The following is a 22,925-nucleotide window of genomic DNA, read 5'->3' as shown; positions in this document are numbered from 1 at the left end:
TGTCTCAAAAAAAAAAAAAAAAAAAAAAAAAGGACAAACCAGTCAGTCAGCTATCCCCACTAATCAATACTGAGGGCTTAAGATGTTTCAGACTTCAGACTAAGTGCAGGGATGTGCAGTATTATAAATAAAGCCAGGCCAGGCGTGGTGGCTCATGCCTGTAATCCCAGCACTTTGGGAAGCCAAGGTGGGCAGATTGCTTGAGGCCAGGAGTTCGAGACCAGCCTGGGCAACGTGGTAAAAACCAGTCTCTACTAAAAATGCAAAAATTAGCTGGGTATGGGGGCACGCGCCTGTAATCCCAGCTACTGGAGAGGCTGAGGCAAGAGAATTACTTAAACATGGGAGGCGGAGATTGCAGTGCTGAGATTGCACCATTGCACTCCAGCCTGGGTGACAGAGTGAGACCCAGGAGCTTGCAACATGCACCTCAGAGAACATGTTGTGTACGGGCTGAATTGTGCCCTCCTCCCAATTAATATGCTTAGGTCGTAACCCCTAGTATCTCAGAATGTGACACGGCCTTTGAAAAGGTAATTAAGGTAAAATGAGAGGCAAAGAAAAGTTCCATTCAAGAAAAGATGGTAGCATAGGGAGTAAGAGGATATACTGCAGGAAGTTACATTGGTGCTAGATTGAGGGGGGCCACATCTGCCTAAGGACCATGTGCTTCACTCTATAAGAGCAGGAGGCCTCTGAATGTGAATGCTCAAGCTGGTAGGGACCATGGTGTTCATCTGGTCTTCCATCTTAATTTTGTGGATAAGAACACTGGGGCACAGAACAGCTAAATACGTGACTTGCCCAAGGCCACATGGCTAATAAGCCACAGGGCAGCCTTGAATGCCGCCCTCCTGCTATTTCTTCTATAGCAATGGAGAAGAGAAGGGAGGGAGAAGGAAACAGAGGAAGACCGGAGTAGTGGTGGTCAGAATGAAAAAGAAAAAAGGAATCAAAGTAAGAGGTGGTGCAAAGGGAGCACGACAGGCCTCTGCCTTTGGGAAGCAGGTGGTACAAGGAATGGGGAGGAGTCCCAGGGGATTCTACACTCCAGCCCAGGAGAAGGGTGCTGCCACGTCCAATCCAGCAGCGATGTTATTAAGCACAGGTGGAGCCTGTTCAATCTCTAATCAGAAGAAATAAAATGGGACATGACCAAGGAGAGATGTCTGCGCAGAGCAGAGATTTACCTGCTTGATTACACCTGCTTTTGAAAACAGGCAGCTACTGGCCCCAGAATCGCAATTCTAGTCCATGTCCCCCTGGAGCTAACAGGCTAATGCCCAGCCAACCTGTCCATCCAGAGAATCCTATCAAGGCACCCCATGGTAGCACACTTGGGGTGTGTTTCAAGATGCCACTTGAAAATTCTGGTTGGGAGAGTCTCACTAAACAGCCAAGTATTATTTTTTTTTGAGACTTAAAAAAATTTCTTGATAAATGCTCAGTGGTCATTAAAGTAGTCCAACCACACACAAACATATCACTGTCTGCTGCTAAGTAGGTAAGGAAAACCATGCATGTCAGAGGCATTTTCCTTTTAGTCACAATTTAAAGGTAGTTCTCCTCCTTTGGCAGCCTGTTTGTGAACTTCCATCTCTGCATGGCTGGTTTTAAAAGCCATTTCAGAAAAATAAAGTGCAAATTAAAGAGGTAAGACAAATGCTCCATCCACCCTCATTTTAAACTTTCAGTACAGAACTCCATGGCTGATTAATTTGTTCTGGGTAAAAGGAGGAGGGGTGCTGGGTGCAGGGGGAGGTAAAGATGCATGACTGGGACCAGCAGACACCTAAACTGACAGAACCAGGATAAAGGAGCTGCAACCAGAGATAATAGCAACAACATCCACGACCCTCCTCCCAGCTTGGAGAGAAGCTCATGCTCTGAATTAGCCACAATCAGCATGTCATTCCAGCTGCCCAGCTCCCTTCAGTCCTAGGCAACAAGACTTCCCCTCCCCCAGAGAGTATTACGGGAGAGTTAAGGATACATGCAATATGCTGCATAAGCATTTATGCGGTGGTGTAGTTGTCATCATGATTATGGTCCTCCACAATCATGCTCAGTAAATCGGCAAGAGAAAGTGCTGTGGAGCAGGTAGGGCTGGGGAGTGGCCTCAGGAGAGGCTGGGAAGCTTTTCTGGTGCTACAGGGCTCACTCTCTCAATCAGGTGGCAAATAAACTGACTTAAACCCACCTTTAACACACAACTGGCCTGGAAGGGCAATGGAGGATGGATGCACCCACCCATCTATCCATCCATTCACCCATCCCACCCATCCACTCACCCATCTATCCATGCACCCATCCATCATCCATCCCTCCATCTATCTCATCCCATGCCACCCACCCACCCATCATCCATCCATTCACCCATCCCACCCATCCACTCACCCATCTACCCATGCGCCCATCCATCATCCATCCCTCCATCTATCTCATCCCATCCCACCCACCCACCCATCATCCATCCATTCACCCATCCCACCCATCCACTCACCCATCTACCCATGCACCCATCCATAATCCATCCATCCATCCATCCATCTATCTCATCCCATCCCATCCCACCCACCCATCATCCATCCATTCACCCATCCCACCCATCCACTCACCCATCTACCCATGCACCCATCCATCATCCATCCATCCATCTATCTCATCCCATCCCCTCCCACCTGCCAACCCACCCACCCATCATCCATCCCTTCATCCCATTCCATCCCATCCCATCCCATCCTAAGCCCCATCTACCCACCCGATGAAGAGACTGGAAGGCTGTGCACCAAACTTAACAGAGCTACCTTCTAATGGTATAATGTTGGGCTAACTCATCCTTCCTTCTTTTCTGACTTGACATTTTAATAACATAACCATACTTTTTAATAAAAACAAAAAAGTAATTTTTACAAATTTTAAAACGTATGATATGTAGCTTTTACCAACCACCCTGCGAGACAAACTAGAATCTTAAATTTTGTATTTTATAACATGACTTATAGAATTGAGCTCCTTTCATTGAAGTTGAGCCTGGTTTTGTGTAAACACATGTTTTGGGAGTAGGTAGATGCTTCTCATCACAGACGTTCACATCACACAAAGGACTGAACTAATCCAGATAAGTTCTAAGGGCACTTGTCAAATAGTCTAGCTCATCTCCGTGGGGCTGGAAGTCCTGAGAATAGGAATGATGGACATTTATCTGGTCTCATGGGCGACTGAGAGACTTACTTGTCCAGTAGTCCCTTCTGTTTGAGGATGCGGTACACTTCAGCAGAAGTCTGCGGTCCTTGGAGCTTTTGCCCATTCAGCATCTCCTTCTCCAACTCTTCAATGGTCTTAAAAACAAAGGATTATATATTAAAAAAAACTATGGTAAAGACTAAAGAATCATTTATTTGTTTAATTTTTAAGTGTTTTTTTTTGTTTTTTTTTTTTTAGAGAATGGGTCTTGCTATGCTGTGCAGGCTGGCCTCGAACTTGCGGCCTAAAGCAATCCTCCCACCTTGGCCTCCCAAAGTGGTGGGATTACAGGCATGAGCCACCACGCCCGGCCTAGCATCAATTATTTCAAGAGCAGAGTGAGAGAAGAGCTTCAATCCCCTGCTGGAAGCCAAGGAAAGATAAAGACACAAAGATAAAGAACAGAAGAGTCAAGTGAAAAAGCAGCCAGGCAAACAGAACAATCCCAGCAAATAGATGCTGGCATGAAATCTCCACTGGGCTGCAGCTAACCCCAAGCCAGGAGTCTCAAGTGAAGAAGGAGGGGGTGCGGGAGAGTAGGTGAGGGGCTACCTTCCCAGTTCTGGCGAAGGCCTCGGCCACCCTGCGGTTCCGCCCTCCGTAACAGGTGGTGATCAGGTCGGCCACCCCGCAGCTCTCTAGGAAGGTGGCTGTAGACACTTGGCCTTTGCAGAAGATCCTGGCAAAAGCAATCATTTCCATGAGTCCCAGGCGGATGACGGCCGCTTTGGTGTTGTCTCCACAGCGGAGGCCGTCGCAGAACCCAGCTCCCACAGCTACGATGTTCTGCAAAGGAGATGACAAAGCCCAGATGCCGTTACAGCACCCACCGCAGGTATGGATGCCAGAGGTGGTGGGGGAGGCCGAGGCAGGGGCAGACCAGGGACATTGGCTCCATCTTCAAAATACTCAATGCCGGGTTCTGCTCTTGTACACCTGGGTGAAAGAGATGACGAAAGGAGAGACAGGGCTTCCATATTCCCCTTTCTAGGACAAAGAGCCCATATTTGGGGTCAGCAGTTGAAGAGCATTGGACAGAAAATCAGAACGGCTGATAGTAGTCTTTGGTTAAATAATGTTTGGACAAACTACTTTACTTTTTGTTTTGTTTTAAATGGAATGCTTTATGCAACCATAACATTCATACAGAAAAGTACACAAATCCTAAGTGCACAGATTGAAGAATTTTCACAAACTGAGCACACCCCCATAGCCAGCACACTGATCGAGGAAAAAAGCACAGCCAGTGCTTCAGGAAGCTCCCGAGAACCCCTTCCAGCCCACCTCCACCACCAAAGGTAACCACTCTCCTCACTTCTCACAGCATAGATGTGTTTTACCTGCCTTTCAACTTTTTGTGAATGGAGTCATACAATATGTAATATTTTATGTGTAGCTTCGTCTTAATTCAACATCGTGTTTGTGAGATTCATCCATATTTTTACATAGAGCACATTTATTTTAATTGCTGCATAGTACTCCATTTTGTGAATATGCTGCAATTTATTTAATTATCTCCTGTCAACTGGCACTGGGGTAGATTCCAGTTTGGGGCCATGACAAATAGTGCTGCCATGGACACCCTGGCACATGCCCTCCGGTGACTACGTGCAGGCAATCCTGTTGGGTATGACCTAGGAATTGAAACACTGGGTCATGAGGCCTGTATGTGTGCAGCTCAAATTCCAGCCTTCTGTTTCATTTAATAATCCCCAAATGAGTATTTATGGAGCACTCACTCTTTGCATGGCCTCTGCTAGACACAAGGCAAATGAGACACAGAGCCTGCCTTTTCAGAAGCTGATAATCTGCTAAGGGGGCTGGCAATCTAGGCCAACTGCCTGTTTTGTAAATAATGTTTTATGGGAACCCAGCCATACCCATTCATTTACACATCGTCTATGGTTGCAGATTTGAGTAATTGCAACAGAGACCGTATGGTCCACAAGGTCTCTTCTGTCTGGCCCTGATGGAAAACGTTTACCAGCCCTGACCTTACAGGAAAAATAAAACGTGTACAAATAACTGTTAATGCTCAGCAGAAAGTGATATTCCATAAAAGGTACTGAGAATCTGAAATTCCGTTTCAACAGGTATGCACTGAGCATGTACTGTGTGGGGAGCACCCCACTCAGCCCTGGAGGGACACAGTGATTGCAGGGGCTAGCAGGTGGCAGGGGGAATGCAGGGGCTGAAGATGCCCCCAGGGGAGAGCTGCAAAGATGAGAGTTAAGACATAGAGCTTGTCCTCAAGGAGCTGACAATCTGGCTGAGAAAAGAGACACAACAAAGCACATCAAAAGGCAGAGGGGATGGAGTGAACCCGGGAGGTGGAGCTTGCAGTAAGCCGAGATCGCACCACTGCACTCCAGCCTGGGCGAGAGCGAGACTCCGTCTCAAAAAAAAAAAAGGCAGAGGGGAGAGAGTGTGCTGACAAGCGGCAGGAGCCACAAGCTTCCGTTCACAGCAGGGAAGGCCACGTGGAGGAGGTGGCATCTGAGCTGGGCTCAAATAATAAGTAAAAGTCAGATTACCACCTATGACAAGTAACACCTGCACAGTTGCACAGGTGGCAACTCAGTTGGAACTTCAGTTGAGCCCCTGGGTTCCTGGCCCCTTCCACTTTTCCAGCTCCTTCACCAAGAACACTCAATGCCCCCAAAAAAGCAAATATCCAACTGTCTAACCACACTAGCAATTCCAGTAATACCTGGTGACTGTACAGAGAGCCGTGGGAGATTTTAAAACATGAACTTAGTTTGGGAAATGAGTTAAAATAAGTGTATTTTAATAAAACCAAGTTTTATAGTGAAAGAATAACTTTTCTTAAAACATCAGGCCTATAAAATGTGAGGGATGAGATGAAAAACAGAATGAGCTGGGGAATAAAAATGTCTTCTCTAGTACACAGGCAGTTTTTGATAAAACACATCAAACATAGCATTGATGTGGCCGGGCTCACCATGACAAACAGACTTGGTCATTTAGATACAGCTATTGCTCACCAGAAGACCGAGGCGCAAAGATACTTCACATGAAAAAAACATCCAATTGGGCCTCCTGAAGTTTCCGTGTACTCCCCACAGACCCACAGAACAGAGCCCTCTCTTGCCCTCTCCCACGGGGTGATGTGGAATGAAGAGGGCTAGAGAATAAAGGTTGGGGATAGGAAGGCCCCCCTAGTGTCTTCTCTTCCTGAGCAATAATGTGAGAGCTTACTGCGGTTGCCGCTTATGCCTCTCATTGCAGTCAACATAGAAAGGAAAAAGTAGAAAAATTCCCTAAAAATGATGCAGGCAGAGCTGATGAGGAATTGGTCCTAGGAACTGACAGCCTGACCAAGTGCATATGTCTTCGTAAGGTACCAACTTGCCTGAACCTGCGAAAGCTTCTCAGCCTCTTCCTACCACACAGGCTATGCGAACTATAGATCTGCTGTCATCAGTTCTCAGACAGCAATCATTTCAAACTTCCACGTGCAGGGACAATGGAAGGGGGTAATTCCTGGCTTACACACTCTCAGCAACAGGCAGCATCATGGAAGAGGCAAGGTAGAAGCTATGTGAAAGGAGCCAGGAGAGATGCTGGGGGGTCGGGTGCGATCCAGTTCTGCAGCTCTGCTTCTAGAAGGGATGAGTTGCCGAGTCAGGATGGGACAGCCAGACCTTTTAGGATGAGTGCTATGCAGAGGCTAAGAGCAGGGACCATAAGAACACCTGGGGCTGGGCCCACCTAGGTCTGGACGCCCTTCCCAGCATAGCAGCCAGACTAAGGAGGCTACAAGGAGACGGAAGCGGTACACGGCACTGACATCCAGAGAGCCTCTACATTGTCACAGTGTGACCTCGGCCAACCACTCCACCTCTCAGGCCATCTTCACCTCAGATGTAAAATTCAGGGCTTGGACAAGATTTTTCAAGGCCCTTCTAGTATTGACATTCTTTCAGGAAAGTTGGTGCAATTGTAGCCTGCACTGGGGCTGCAACCAGTACTGGGGCAACAGATTGACACCTGGGGACATGCAGTGGGTCTGACTGCCGAAGCCCGGAGGCCAGCCCTTGGGTGAGCTGGCCAAGTGGTTTTATTGAAGTTGCCATGCAATGTGGCGAGGCTTAGGCTGTTGGCCAACTGGTCAGATTCCTGAAATTGCTCTCTGATGCCCCCTGGACTGTGTCCCTATGTCCCCCTCCATCACAACATGAACCATTCTGAAACTGTTATATGAAAAACCAACCCCAGGAAATGTCTATGGGCTGAATGGGAGAGAACATGACTTCTGTTCAACAAGGGGCTCCTGTCAACAGAGGAGGGGAGGCACTTATTTATTATGTGCCTTCAGCCAGCCCAGGCTAGTTACACACTGCCTCATCATCATTCCCATGACTCTGAAGTATGTACCTATCCTCCTATTTCCCAACTGGCACAACTGAGGCTCAGAGAGGTTTAGCGGCCCACTGAGAACACCTCACTGGTAAAAGATGTAGTCTGGATGCGCCCCTGGTGCGTGGCTTTGCAGCCCGCTCTGTCCCCTGTGCCTTGCTGCTCCAGTGTGGGAAATCTGCCCTTCCTCCAACCTCGGTCAAAAAGACCTGCCTGACCCTTTGCAATTGGTTGTCAAAGGAGAGTGCCTCCCTGGCCTACACCAAGGCTTGGGAGGTAAAAACGGTAGCTTAGGTTGGGCACAATCCTAGCACTTTGTGAGGCTGGGGTGGGTGGATTGCTTGAGCTCAGGAGTTTGAGACCAGCCTGGGCAACATAGTGAAACCCTGTTTCTACCAAAAATACAAAAAATTAGCTGGGCACGGTGGCACGCACCTTTCGTCCCACCTACTTGGGAGGCTGAGGTGGAAGGATCACTTGAGCCGGGGAGGCGGAGGTTGCAGTGAGCCGAGATCATGCCACTGCACTCCACCTGGGTGACAGAGTGAGCCTGTCTCAAAAAAAAAAAGTAGCTTAGGAGAAGAAAAGGTAATACAAAATAGCAACAGCAAACCTTACTGAACTGTTCTAAGAGCTTCATATATTATTACCTCATTTAAACCTCACAACATTGTCACAGGGCAGGTCCTATTATCATGGGAACATGATAGGAAACTGAAGCACACAGAGTAAGGACCTTGCCCGAGAAGATCACACCACACCGTGCTGCTCTAGGGCCAGTGAGTGAAAGGCGCAGAGAGGCCACCGCAGAGTCCAGATGAGAACTTTCTAACAGGAAGAGCTGACCTCACCCAACAGGAAAGATTTAGCAGGAGCTCTCTGCAACCAGAACCATCCAAGCAGGACTGTATGGACAGGCCCTGAGCTCCAAAGCAGTGCTTCTATGTTGCTGTACTCAGAAAAGCCACATGAGGGTGCCTGGGTGCTCCCTCACAGCTCCTCTGTGGCCCCTTCACTGCAGGGCATGGGAGTCTAGACCACCCCAAAGCTTCTACTAGAAGCTTTTACTAGACATTTAACCTTCCCACCAGGGGAGATCAGGAGACCTAGTGCAGGGTAAACTCCTCTCTCCTAAGAGGACCCTGGGCTGCAACCCAGTTTAGTCGCCTTATGACAGATCTTGAAATCCTCATTCTCTCCCTCCACCACTTATCATTGTCAAAAGAAAAATAAACATACTGAGCCAGTCAGAGCGTGTTTGAACAGCATCCGAGCAGATGTCCTCCGAGATAGCTCAGATGTGAAAGTTATCATTATCCACTGTGCATTTATATCTGCTTTAAACTCTTTTGGAGCTAAAAATACCATAATTTTCAGAAAACAGACGTGTGTAGCTCTTCCCCATCTCCTGAGTGACGGAATACTCAGAGGCAATCATCCACTCTTGAGTGTACTCTTTCCAGTTCTGAATAGGGGTGGGTTGGATGGGGCTCAATTCCTCACCCACTTCCACCTTCCCACAAAAAGAATAAAGAACAGGAGAACCAGCCCATGCTACCTGCAGGTTACATAAACATTCTCACCACCCAGCAAGAACTGCCTCCCCGAAACCCAAGTCAGTACTCACTGTTTTCTCTCAGTCCAACAATCCATCCGACTCCTCCTGAGGCTAGCTGCTAAGAGGAGACTGTCTGCAGGGTTTGGGATTACTAAAGGCAAGGTGCCACATATTGTTTGCTGCTGGCCCCTGTCTAAGGCAGCCTGGCTGAGATGTCAAGGAAGGCTGAGGCAGGCCCACACTTGGCCCACCTAGTCGGTCGCACCAATATGAAGCTGCCTTAGCTGGAAGAGCATTGTCCAATAGAAGTTTCTGCAATGATAGAAATGTTTTATATTTGCTCTATCGAATACAGTAGCCATTAGCCAGCCACTGAGTCTTCAAAATGTAGTTACTGTGACTCCGAAATGGAATTTTTAGTTTTTAAGAATTTTAATTAATTTGAATGTAAATGTAAATAGTACATATGCCTAGTGGCTAGCATGTCAGATTATGTAGGCCTTGCTCTCACTCACATAAAGGTGCTTTTGGGCGAGCAGTGGCCCTGACTACAGATGAGACCCAAAGCTGGGCATCCCGGCATGGTTTACCACAGCCAAAGCCCTGGAGCAAACCTACATGCCCAGCAATTAGAACTGCAGAACAGCCCCACAAAGGAACACCACCAGCCTGTACCACGGGCTGCTGCTTTATCCCCAATCTATTCTTTCCTTCTACAATAATAGAGTCTCTTATTTTAATGCAAGTGTATGGCTATCCAGAAAAAAGATCCCCAAAATGATTTTCCAGCCTGCCTTGTAGCTAGTTATGGTCACACCTAGTGTCCCACTGAGATGAAGCCAAGTGACAAGGTTGATTTTCCAGAACCTTCCTTGAAAGATAGCTGCCACGTGCTCTTTGTCTGTCTTTTTTTTTTCTTTCTTTCTTTCTTCTTTTTTTAACCTCGCTGCTTGGAAGGTAGATGTGACATTGATGTTCTGGTCACTTTCATAGACCATGAAGACAAGGGCCACACCCTATGCTACCCTATGCCATTCAGTGTTTGTCCTCTCCAAAACCCATGTTGAAATTCGGTGGCCACTGTGGCAGTGTTGGGAGGTGGGGCCTAACAGGAAGTGTTTTGGTCATGCGTGTTCTACCTTCATGAATGGACTGAGGCTTTTCCTTAGAAAAAAGACTCCGGGAGTGGCTCTCTGTTTGCCTCTTCCATTCCTCTGTTGCATGAGGGTCAGCGCTCCTCCCCTCCAGCAGCATTCAAGGTGCCACTTGGAACAGACCGTGCCCTCATGAGACACCAGAACTGCTGGTGCCCGATACTGGATTTCCCAGCCTCCAGAACTGTATGAGCCAACACATTTCTGTTCATTATAAATCACCCAGTCTCAAGTGTTCTGTTATAGCAGCACAAAATGGGCTAAGGCACCAAGTGAGCTGGAAGAAGCCTGGATCCCTGCGAATTCTATAGAATAGAATTGTCATACATTCTGGATTTTACATGAGAAAGAAACGTCTACCTTGTTCAGCCAGTACAGTTTGAGCATTCTTAATCTGAAAATCCAAAATCCAAAATGCTCCAAAATCTGAGACTTCTGGAGCACCAACATCATGCTCAAAGGAAATAGTCACTGGAGCATTTTGTATTTCCAAATAGGGATGATGAACTGGTAAGTATAATGCAAATATTCCAAAAAAGAAAAAAATCCAAAATCCAAAACACCTCTGGTCACCAGTATTTTCGATAAGAGATACTCAACCTGTATTATTTTGGGTCTCTGTTAATGAAACTCAATCCTGATAAAGAATCTATTAAAAATGATAGCCTTCTGGCCAGAATCGCCATCTTCCAATAATTTACCAAAATGATGAATACAAAAGGGAAAGAGGAGAGAAGTACCTGACATATGTTCTCCAGGCCTTTTAGAAAGCATGAAGTTGCTCCTTTGGCCACATATATGTGAATCTATCAAAAAGGTGATATTGGCAGGGTGTGGTGGCTCAGGTCTATAATCCTAGCACTTTGGGAGGCCAAGGCTGATGGATCACTTGAGTCCAGGAGTTTGAGATCAGACTGGGCAACATGGTGAAACTCTGTCTCCACAAAAAATACAAAAATTAGCCAGGCATGGTGGCGAGCACCTATAGTCCCAGTTACTCAGAAGGCTGAGGCGGGAGGATCACTTGAGCCCAGGAGGCAGAGGTTGCACTGAGCTGAGATTGCGCCACTGCACTCCAGCCTGGGCAACAGAGTGAGACCCTGTCTCAAAAAAAAAAAAAAATAAATACATAAGCTAAAAAACCTTTTTTTAAAAAAAGATGATATTGTAGACATCAGGGGAATGGTCACCGTTCAAAAAGGAATGCCCCACAAGTGTCACCATGGCTAAACTGGAAGAGTCTACAGTGTTACCCAGCATGCTGCTGGCATTGTGGTAAACAAGTTAAGGGCAAGATTCTTGCCAAGAATTAATGGGTGTATGGAGCATATTAAGCTAAGAGCTGAGATAGCTTCCTGAAACACATGAAGGAAAATGATCAGAAAAAGAAGGAAGCCAAAGAGAAAGGTACCTGGATTAGACTGAAGTACCAGCCTGCTCCACCCAGAGAAGCGCACTTTGTGGGAACCAGCGGGAAGGAGCCTGAGCTGCTGGGACTTATTCTCTATGAACTCATGCATAATAGGTGTGAAAAATAGGCTGGGTGTGATGGCTCACGCATGTAACCCCGGCACTTTGGGAAGCTGAGGCGGGCGGATCACTTGAGGCCAGGAGTTCGAGTAGTTGGGACTACAGGCACATGCCACCACCTCTGACTAATTTTGTTTATTTTTGTAGAGATGGGAGGGGTCTCACTGTGTTGTCCAGGCTGGTCTTGAACTCGTGGACTCAAGCAGTCTTCCCACCTCGGCCTCCCAAAGTGCTGGGATTACAAGGATGACCCACGACGTCCAGCCATTGATGAGTTTCACTTTTTTAACATTAATGATCTTTAGTAATATTCTCCATAGTAGCCAATTACAAAACGTACACTACAGATGTAATACATCTGTTGGCCAGCTACAGCCTGGCCAACATGGCAAAACCCTATCTCTACTAAAAATACAAAAATTAACTGGGTGTGGTGGAATGCACCTGTAATCCCAGCTACTTGGGAGGCTGAGGCATGAGAATTCCTTGAACCTGGAAGGCAGAGGTTGCAGTAAGCTGAGATCACACCACTGCACTCCAGCCTGGGCAAGACTCTGTCTCAAAAAAAAAAAGTTGTTAAGAAAAAAAAGACTACTAGACTATTTAAAAACGCAGAAAACAATAACATAAATCAGGCGCTGTGGTGCATAACTATAATCCCAGCTACTTGGGAGGCTGAGGTAGGAAAACAGCTTGAGCCAAGGAACACAAGACCTCTCTCAGAGGGGAAAAAAAAGATAACACAGATTAAACAATATACTTATGATTTTTGTACTTTTCTATATGAAGTACCTCTTAAAATTTATATTAAAACAAACAAAAAATACACCTCCAATCAAAGAAGCCAGACACAAAAGAGTGCATACTGTACAGTTCCACTTATAAAAATCCTAGAAAATGCAAACGATGGCATATAAAAGCAGATCAGTTGACGGCCCAACTGGAGGCTGGGGTGATGAGGAACCTCAAAGGGACATGTGGAGTTGTTTGGGGATAATGGAAATGTTGTGTACTTTGGTAGTGGTTTTCGCAAGTGCATGCACACAACTCTCAAAACCCATGGTATTATAAACTCTAAATAGATGCAGTTTGATTACATGAATTACACTTTTTTTTTTTTTTTGGAGACAGAGTCTCACTCTGTCGCCCAGGCTGGAGTGCAGTGGCACGATCTTGGCTCACTGCAGCCTCTGCCTCCCAGATTCAAGTGATTCTCGTGCCTCAGCCTCCCGAGTAGCTGGGATTACAGGCACACACCACCATGCCCAGCTAATTTTTGTATTTTTTAGTAGAGATGGGGTTTCGCCCTATTGGCCAGACTGGTCTAAGACTCCCATACTCACGTGATCCACCTGCCTTGGCCTCCACAAGTGCTCGGATTACAGGTGTGAGCCACCATGCCTGGCCTAATTACATGAATTACACTTAAAGTTGATTTTTAAAAAAGAATATATCCTTACTAAGAGATGAATACAGCTAAGAGTTCATGAAGGACATTCCGAAGGTAGTAAGAGGCACTGGTACAAAATGATTATGCATAAATCCTTTGAATTTTCTATTTTATCCTTGTAGAGAGTTGTTTTCACATTTTTCCTAGTAAGTCAAATGCTCCACATTTTTGAGTACAAAAAGATAATGTACATTTTGTAAATTGGCTAGTATGGAGAATATTACTAAAGATTGTTAACATAAAAAAGTAAAACACATCAATGGCTGGATGTGGTGGGTCATGCCTGTAATCCCAGCACTTTGGGAGTCCGAGGTGGGAAGACTGCTTGAGTTCACAAGTTCAAGACCAGCCTGAACAACACAGCGAGGCCCCATCTCTACAAAAAATAAACAAAATTAGTTGGGCATGGCAGCATGTGCCTGTAGTCCCAGCTACTCAGGAGGCAGAGGTGGGAGGATAGCTTGAGCTTGGGAGGCTGAGGTTGCAATGAGCCACGATTGTGCCACTGCACTCAGTCTGGGCAGCACAGCGAGACCTTGTCTCAAAAACAAACAAAACACACACACACAAAATCAAACTACTTGAACACTAATATCTAGTTTTTGTTTTAAAAAGGACCCATACACATACGTACACACTAAAAACATTGGAAGGGTATACAACAAACATTAACTGAGGTTATTTCAGGATGTAGGATTGTCAGTGATTTGCTTTTTACTTCCTTCTTTACACCTTTCTGTTGTGTGAAAACAAGGAATATGACTATGTTATAGTCGGGGGGAAAAACCCATCACTGTTATTTATGTGATGAAAGCAACATACGGCCATGTGTCCTTGCTCTGGCAGGCTCTGATGAGAGAGGGCTTCGTTTCATTCACGCTGCCTGATTACTAACCAGAAAAGTCAAGTGGTACACAGTAACCAAAGAAACTGGGCTGAGAGTCTTAAAACCCGTGTTCACGCTCCGAGTGTGCCAGTGTTTGCTACCCTAAAGTCATTTGCTCTTTGGATCTCGATTTCCTTATCTGTACAAGACAATGGTTGGAGTTAATAATTGCTACAGGTGCCTGTTTCTCAGTTTTCAAAAATTTTAGCTCTGATGCAAATCCCCAGGAATGATGGTAACTGATCTCGTTTTAAAAGATTGTGTGGGAAGTTGCAGGGAGGATGATTAAGGGCCTTCAACCCCCACCTCCCTGCATCCCCCATGAATCCCTTTCCATCAAGGTAGCTGGCACATCCACTTACAGTCTTCTTGCCAGCAAAAATGAAAGCCATTCTAAGTTCAGACACAAGACCAGCATGGGTTCCCATTAGCAGAAGCTTTTCCAAAGCCCTCACCTCAATCTAGACTCCTTCTTCTCACCCAGCACTCTTTGTTCTGGGCAGGGTTTCACAGCTTCTCCATGACCACCAAAAACATCCAGTCACTTGAAAACAGCTTTGGAGCAGCTCAGGCCAGCACTGAGCAATTAGGCATTCATGATGCCCCCTGCTGTTGAGTGGTAATTAGTTTAATGAAGGACTATTAAAAACACATAAAAATCTCAACCAACAAAAATAAACAAAGCAGCCAAAGTCAGCGTCTTACATGTATAACTGGGCCTGCATGTAATGTAATGCTAATGCAAAGAATGCCCCACACAGGCGCTTAGAAATATGCATGTGTGCTCCCTAGGAGCCCAGGCCTTTAATTGGCTTTAATTTTTTTAAATGCTCATTGTATATCATGACCACACATATATACACAATGTTAATTCTAGAGAGTGGTTTTAACTTCTGACTAGAAAAAAAGATATACAATTTATGAGAAAGCATAGACGGGCATTCTTTCCAACTTTGCAACTCCCATCCAATAAAGACAGATGACTGGTGGATTGCCTAACCTCTTCCCTAGATGCTCAAATTTCTGAAGGGTGGCTTTTTGCTGCAAAAGAGATGACTCAGAAGTGGCTCAAAAGGGGCATTCACATTGAGAACTTTTTATTTCCCCTATTCCCCCCACTCTTTTTTGTAGATGATAGTGAAATGAAGGCAACTTGGATAGTGAGGCGGAAGGAGCAGGTAGCTGCTGCTGTTCCCTGTTGGCTGCTCCCCCAAGTCACGGCAGAGAGAGGGACAGTGCCTAAGGCTTTAAAAGCCAGCAGCCAACAAGTCAGGAGCCCAGGTGTGGAGACCTCCCTTTACCTCAAAAGAGGGGAAAAAAAGATAACATAAACTACATACTTATGATTTTTGTACTTTTCTGTATGAAGTACCTCTTAAAATTTACATTAAAACAAACAAAAATACACCTCCAATCAAAGAAGCCGGACACAAAAGAGTGCATACTGTACAGTTCCACTTACAAAAATCCAGCAAGCCACTGGCCAGTGGAGTGCGTTTCTTTAATCATATCTTCTCTCTCTTGAGGGCAAAGACAAAACTATTCTTAGAAAAACCTCTACCAGCAGCAGATTATTTTTTCCCTTAATAAGAACAACCAGCCAAACTAGTAGAGTAGCATAATTCAGAGGAAACAAGATCCTTTTCCTGCTCAGGATGAAGTGTGGGAGAAAAACATGAATGAATAGAATCATTTGCTCCTGGGTGAAACCCTGTCATCAAGGAACTCCCATGCTTTCCAAATATCAATGCTGCCAACTTCCCAAAGACCAAAACATCACAATTCCCCCATATTTACAAGTTAAAGCAAGCCACGAGTAACAGAGGAACTGAACCACCCGGGAAAGGCTGCAGCAAAACAGGAAGTTATAAACAAGACTCTCAATTCACTATTCTTCGCTGATGTGGGTGCACAGAACACAGAGCCCATTCTTGAGGATTAGACTCAATGATGCTAACATTTGCCTTGCTTGATGAACTCCTCCCCTGAGGCTGACTTTACCTTCAGCGCACCACAGAGTTCAACAGTGTCTGCATCATCAACCACGGTAATTCGAAAATTTGGAGTCTGCAGAAGTTCTTTGAAGAGAAGGCCGTTCTCCATTACTTTGCTGCCTGTTGAAAGGTTAGACAACAAGGATATTAATAACAGCCTCTAATCTTAATTTTCACACCTAATACACTTTAACTTTCTACTTACTATAAAAGTAACATATGTTCATGATAGGATATTTAGAAAACACATAGGAGCAGAAATAAAGTAAAAATATCCCGTTTCCAATAGAGGTGATCATTTACAATTTGACATACATTTTTGACTGACCGAATGTGAATCTAAAGTTTTTCTTGGCCAGACACGACGACTCACACCTGTAATCCCAGCACTTTGGGAGGCTGAGGCGGGCAGATCACGAGGTCAAGAGATTGAAGCCATCCTGGCTAACATGGTGAAACCCCATCTCTACTGAAAATACAAAAAATTAGCTGGGCGTGGTGGCACGTACCTGTGGTCCCAGCTACTCAGGAGGTTGAGGCAGGAGCATCGCTTGAACCCAGGAGGTGGAGGCTGTAGTGAGCTGAGATCACACCACTGCACTCCATCCTGGGCAACAGAGCGAGACTCTGTCTCAAAAAAAAAAAAAAGAAAAAAGCATGATTGTCAACAAGTAAAACTACACCAAGAAGTGACACACTGTCAAAATAATCCAGGCCATCTGAGGGTTGAGAGAGGATGGGGAGTGGATGAAATGAGACTGGCCAGAAGTTAATCATTTCTAAAGATGGGTGACGGGCATGTGAGGTTCGTGATACTACTCTACTTTTCTGAAAAGTTTCATAATAAAACACAATATCTACACCCAATACTTAGAAACACAGTCTACTCTGTAGCATTACTGTTCTTTCATTTAGCTGAGTTCCCCTTTTCCAAATGTTAAAACTATGTCAGTTTGTGCAAACTGTTCTCTTCCTTTTTAAACAGTCCACCAGGCTGTCTAGGTGACTCTGTGCAACACTGTTGCATCATCTGGGTTGGGTAAACCAGCCCCGGCCCCTACATCATATTACAGCCTCATCGTGTCTCCTCCCACTGCTCAGTGCCTCCAACATGAAGCATGCTCCTGAACATTGCAGACCAGCCCCTCCCTCAAGTCACTTTAATCCAGCCATCTGCAGCTGGAAACTTGGGTTGCTGGTGAACAAACTGAGGAATGGGCAGGGGAAGGCACACTCTTGGCTTGCCATAGATACAAGGTAGGGTCTATGGGTTCCTTTGTGGCTGCAAATAACGCAATGCCCATCCAAGAGGTGGGCTTGATTTACAGCAATCTCATATTTTCTCAAAGGTACCTTTTAAAATTTATTACCTTAAATCATGGATAATAGGTAGTAACTTTATTTATTTATTTATGAGACAGAGTTGCTGTGTTGCCCAGGCTAGAGTGCAGTGGCACTATCTCAGCTCACTGCAACCTCCACCTCCCAAGCTCAAGCGATTCTCCCGCCTCAGCCTCCTGAGTAGCTGCAACTACAGGCATGCGCCACCATACTCGGCTAAGTTTTGTATTTTCAGTAAAGATGGGGTTTCGCCATGTTGGCCAGGCTGGTCTCGAACTCCTGACCTCCAGCAATCCACCTGCCTTGGCCTTCCCAAGTGCTGGGATTAAAGGCATGAGCCACCGCACCCGGCCCGCGAATTTTATTATTAATATAATACCAGTCATAAGCCAGCGCGGTGGCTCATGCCTGTAATCCCAGCACTTTGGGAGGCTCAGGTAAGTGGATTACTTGAGGTCAGGAGTTCGAGACCAGCCTGGTCAGCATGGCGAAATCCCATCTCTACAAAAAATTCAAAAATTAGCCTGGCGTGGTGGTGGTGTGTGTGTGTGTGTGTGTGTGTGTGTGTGTGTGTGTGTGTGTGTGTGTGTGTGTTCCCAGCTACTCAGGAGGCTGAGGCATTAGAATCATTTGAGCCCAGGGGGCGGAGGTTGCAGCGAGCCGAGATCACGCCACTGCACTCCAGCCTGGGCAACAGCGTGAGACTCCATCTCAAAAACAACAACAACAACAACAACAACAACAATAACAAACCCCAGTAATAAACAGTGACATGGCAAGCAGGGACGCAGGGCATCTGTACAGAACAGATAATGCCGGACAGCCATGTGGGAAGGCTGCCCAAAACTCAATGTAAACCAAAGACAGGAAAATCCCCTTTCTCTGTCACACCAAGTTTTAGAGGCAATTAACCTATGTAATAAAACTCCTTCAAAACCCTTATTTTAGTTTGTGATTCCATATGTGTTTGTGTGCTTACAAGTTCCATAAGGAGCTTATGTATTCTAGACATTTGGCACCATGCCTGATACATAAGAGGGTTTGAAAAATATTTGTGGAATGACTGGATTAAAAGCCTCAGAGTCTGTGGTAAGCCCCAAGAACGAAAGGAGACCTCACCACAAGAGGGCACTGTAGTTCACCATGACAGGATTTTGAGGCCTGAAGCTGCCCTATCTTTTCCCTCCACAGAAGATTCAAGTGGGCCATGATTCCTGAACCTACCGCAATTTAAAATAGTCCCTATGCATCAACAAAGGATGTCTGGATAACCACACTGCAATGATCAAATACAGAAAATGTAATGTTTATATAATATTATTATCTAACATATAATCCACATTCAAATCTCACCAATCACCTCTGCATTGTCTTCCACAGCAACCCTCCCTGCCTAATCCAGGACCCCACATTGCACTTAGTGCTCATGTCTCCTTTTTTATTTTTAGAGACAAGGTCTTGCTCTGTCACCCACGCTGGAGTGCCATGGTGCGATCACTGCTCATTGCAGCCTCCACCTCCCATGCTGAAGCAATCCTCTCATCTCAGGCTCTCGAGTACCTGGGACCATAGGCGTGCACCACCACACCTGGCTAATTTTTGTATTTTTAGTAAAGATGAGGTTTCGCTTGTCATGTTGACAAGGCTGGTCTCAAACTCCTGACTTCAGGTGATCCGCCCACCTCAGCCTCCCAAAGGGCTGGGATTACAGGTGTGTGCCACCACACCTGGCTAATGTTTGTATTTTTTGTAGAGATGGGATCTCATTATGTTGCCCAGGCTGGTCTCAAACTCCTAGGCCCAAGTGATCTCCCACCTTGGCCTCCCAAAGTGCTAAGATAATAGGTGTGAGTCACCACGCCTGGCTCGGTAATATATCTTTAGTCCTCTTTATTCTGGGACACTCCTTTAGCCTTTCATTGTCTTTCATGACACTGACTTTTTTGAAGAGTCAAAGATACCATTGGCCTGTTGTTTTATAACATATCTCTTACTTTGGGCTTGTCTGATATTTTCTCATGATTAAATTCAGGTTATAGGCTGGGCACAGTGGCTCGCACCTGTAATCCCGGTACATCAGCAGGCTGAGGCAGGAGGATCCCATGAGGCCAGGAATTCAAACAAGACTCTACTTCTAAAAATTATTTAATTCAGGTTATATAAAACAATTTTTAAACATCACTTTCATATTCTATCTTACTTTCAATGTTTTACTTAATTTTTTTTTTTTTAAAGAGACAGGGTATTGCTGTCACCCAGGCTGGAGAACAATGGCGTGATCATAGCCATTGCAGTGAGTACAGCCTCGCTCAATCTCCTAGCCTCAAGGTGATCCTCCCACAGCAGTCTCCTGAGTAGCTGGGACTACAGGTATGTACTACCATACCAGGCTAATTAAAAAAAATTTTTTTTTCTTTTTTGGAAACTCCCAGCTACATTTCCCAGGGTGCAAACTCTTGGCCTCAGAAGATCCTTGGCTTTAGCCTCACGAGAGCTACTCCACCCAGAAATGCTTTACTTAATTTAATTCAGGTCATCAGTGCTTATCACAGTCCACCCCACAGAGAAGGCATAGAAGCACTGGGTAAAGAAATGCCAGAGGGAAAGAAATGCAACTTGTGTGCTTTTATCTGTTTTTTAAAACCAAAAAAGCCTAATGTATCCAACTAGAAACTTTCCTACAACAAACAGGGCTAGAGTCCTAGCCAGGATTGGATCAGGGATTGGGATTGCAGATTAAGATTTAGTCTTCCAGAATGAACTGGGAAAGGATTATTGGCAAATAGGATTGAGTTGGAACAAACTAGTTAATCTTTTTGGGAAAATATAAGTAATTACATAACAATTTCACAGGCTATATTAAAACTGCAGATAAATAAAAGAATTTACTGTAAAAGAATAAGACATATTTATATATGTATATACTAGCATAAAAATATAAATAAATTTTTTCCAGAAGAATATTTAGAAACTGCTAATAGTAAAAGCCATTAAAAAAGAATGAAATCAGCCTGGCGCGGTGGCTCACATCTGTAATCCCAGCACTTTGGGAGGTTGAGGCAGGTGGATCATGAGGTCAGGAGATCAAGACCATCCTGGCCAACATGGTGAAACCCTGTCTACTAAAAATACAAAAATTAGCTGGGCGTGGTGGCGCATGCCTGTAATTCCAGCTACTTGGGAGGCTGAGGCAGGAGAATCGCTTGAACCAGGGAGTCGGAGGTTGCAGTGAGCCAAGATAGCACCACTGCACTCAAGCCTGGCGACAGGGTGAGACTCCATCTCAAAAAAAAGAAAATCATGTCCTTTGCAGCATGGATGCAGTTGGAAGCCATTATCCTAAGTGAGTTAACATAGGAACAGAAAACCAAATACTGCATGTTCTCACTTACAAGTGAGAGCTAAACATTGGGTACTCATGAACATAAAGATAGCAACAACAGATACTGGGGACTACTAGAGAGGAGAGAAAGGAGGGAAGGATTGAAAAACTACCTGTGGGGTACTATGCTTACTACTTGGGTGACAGGATTAGTCATAACCCAGACCTCAGCATCATGCAATACACCCATGTAACAAACCTGCACATGTACCCCCTGAATCTAAAATAAAAGTTGAAATTATAAAAAACAAAAAAGAAACTGCTAACAGTGATTCCCTCTGGGAAGAGGGAAATGGGTGGGAAATTACAATCTTAGTTCTACTTTTCCACCTTCTCATGGTGCTTGAATTTTTTTTTAAACCTGTGTCTGTATCACTTTTGTAAATGACAACCTGGGCAGGTGGTATCATAGGCTATTCTTTTCTTCTTTGTATTATTTGTGATACTTCTCCTCTCCAACAAATATTATTTTTCAAAAAAAAGTTTTGTATCCAAATATATGGAATTGCTGATGGAATGCTATGCAGTTATGAGGATGTACAGTATGTTAATAGACTCTGAAAGGTTTTTGTTACATATTCAGTGAATAAAGCAATTATTAAACAGTATATGATTCACTACAAACATAATAGTTCATACAAATAGAAAAAAAGGATATATAAAAAAATTATCAAAAATTTAAAATGGCTTTCTTTTGATTATCTCTATCTTCCATAATAATCATGTAAAATACCCCCATAATTAAAAATAAAAATTAAGGTAGAAAATTCCAAAAAAATCCTAAAAAGTCCTACGTATAGGCAGGTATAAGAATCTGGAGCTACATTTTCCTGCGCATTCATCTCACGCAAGAGAGCCTGACATCTCTCAGAGCTTCCTTTTACAAAGCTGCCAAGGGGAAATGATTCATATTGCTTGCAGGTTTGATAAGGGTGAAAGTAAGTTCTGCAGTGGTAGATAAACTTTTGCAAAGCATCTGAAAATACAATAATATTACTCTTCCAACAAAGCATCCTTTAATATAGTACACGGACACTTGAGAATTCTCAAAGCCCCTTTCAAAAGAAATGAAAATTTTCATAACGTCAATGTGAGAATAATGTATCTAATGTATAATGTGTAAGAGTAGAAAAGGCTTACTAGTTCAGGAAACAGAAGACTCAAATTTGTTCCTGGCTTCTACATTAGTGTGTGATCTTGGGGCAGGTAATTTATTCTCTGAGTCTTATCATTCACCTGAAAATGGAGGTCATTCAACCAATTTTTAGATCTCACTGGAATCAATGAGGATCCAGATACTAACATTTGTAAGAAAAGAAAATTTGGGCTTCTGAGGCCAGGGGACCCCTACCATGGATGTAGCCACCTGTTTCTTGGTACAAGCAACCTTGCACTTTTGTGTTTAACCTCAGTAATTCATTATTGGATCACAGCAAGTCAGAATGCTCTTCTTGGCCATATTCATTTATATTCATTCTGGAGGTTGTTGAAACACTTCAGTTCCACAAAATAGCCTCCTTAAGTAAAACCCTCGCCCCACTGAATGCCCAACTAAGGAATGTTAAGAGGGACAGGGAAGAGTCTATTACAGAAAATATCAGAAATGGAATATGTACATGTTCAAACATCAAATGTCCAGACTCCTGGGGTCCCTCCCAGGCAGTGCTTACCGATGGTGGTCTCACAGAACTTCTCTGCAGCCACCTCATTGGCAATGTTGGCTCCCATCAGCACACTGATGTCAATACCCATCTTCTCACGGATGATGTCAGAAATGAGTTTCAGCCCCTCGGGGCCCTCGTCTATGCCCTACAAGGATGCCAAGAAGTTAGGAGAAAACAAACCACCAAATCAAAGAGGCATGGGATAGTAGATGTCCCATGGCTACACAACTTGAAAAATGTCTCCTACTTACAAGAGTAAAAGCATCTATACTGCCTATGTACAGCTTAAAGAAGAATCAAATGAAGAAAATAAACATGTACTCATCACTCGTGTTAAGAA

The 22,925-nt window shown here is 44.7% G+C and overlaps 1 protein-coding gene across 2 annotated transcripts in view; it reads right to left on the bottom strand.

Moving 5' to 3' along the window:
• The window catches only part of GPD1L (glycerol-3-phosphate dehydrogenase 1 like), a 61,947-nt gene that overhangs the window by 5,541 nt on the left and 33,481 nt on the right, over positions 1-22,925 (bottom strand). For both annotated transcript variants that reach the window (XM_057301646.1, XM_003826137.6), the window contains 4 exons: positions 22,592-22,730; positions 16,206-16,318; positions 3,799-4,032; positions 3,235-3,341 (listed from right to left, as the gene is read on the bottom strand). In XM_057301646.1, coding sequence (XP_057157629.1) covers positions 3,235-3,341; positions 3,799-4,032; positions 16,206-16,318; positions 22,592-22,730 — 593 coding nt within the window. The remainder of the gene's footprint in view (positions 1-3,234; positions 3,342-3,798; positions 4,033-16,205; positions 16,319-22,591; positions 22,731-22,925) is intronic.

This window comes from Pan paniscus, chromosome 2 (genome assembly GCF_029289425.2).
Source record: "Pan paniscus chromosome 2, NHGRI_mPanPan1-v2.0_pri, whole genome shotgun sequence".
NCBI classification, from domain to species: domain Eukaryota; kingdom Metazoa; phylum Chordata; class Mammalia; order Primates; family Hominidae; genus Pan; species Pan paniscus.
This window is presented reverse-complemented; position numbering and strand designations above follow the sequence as displayed.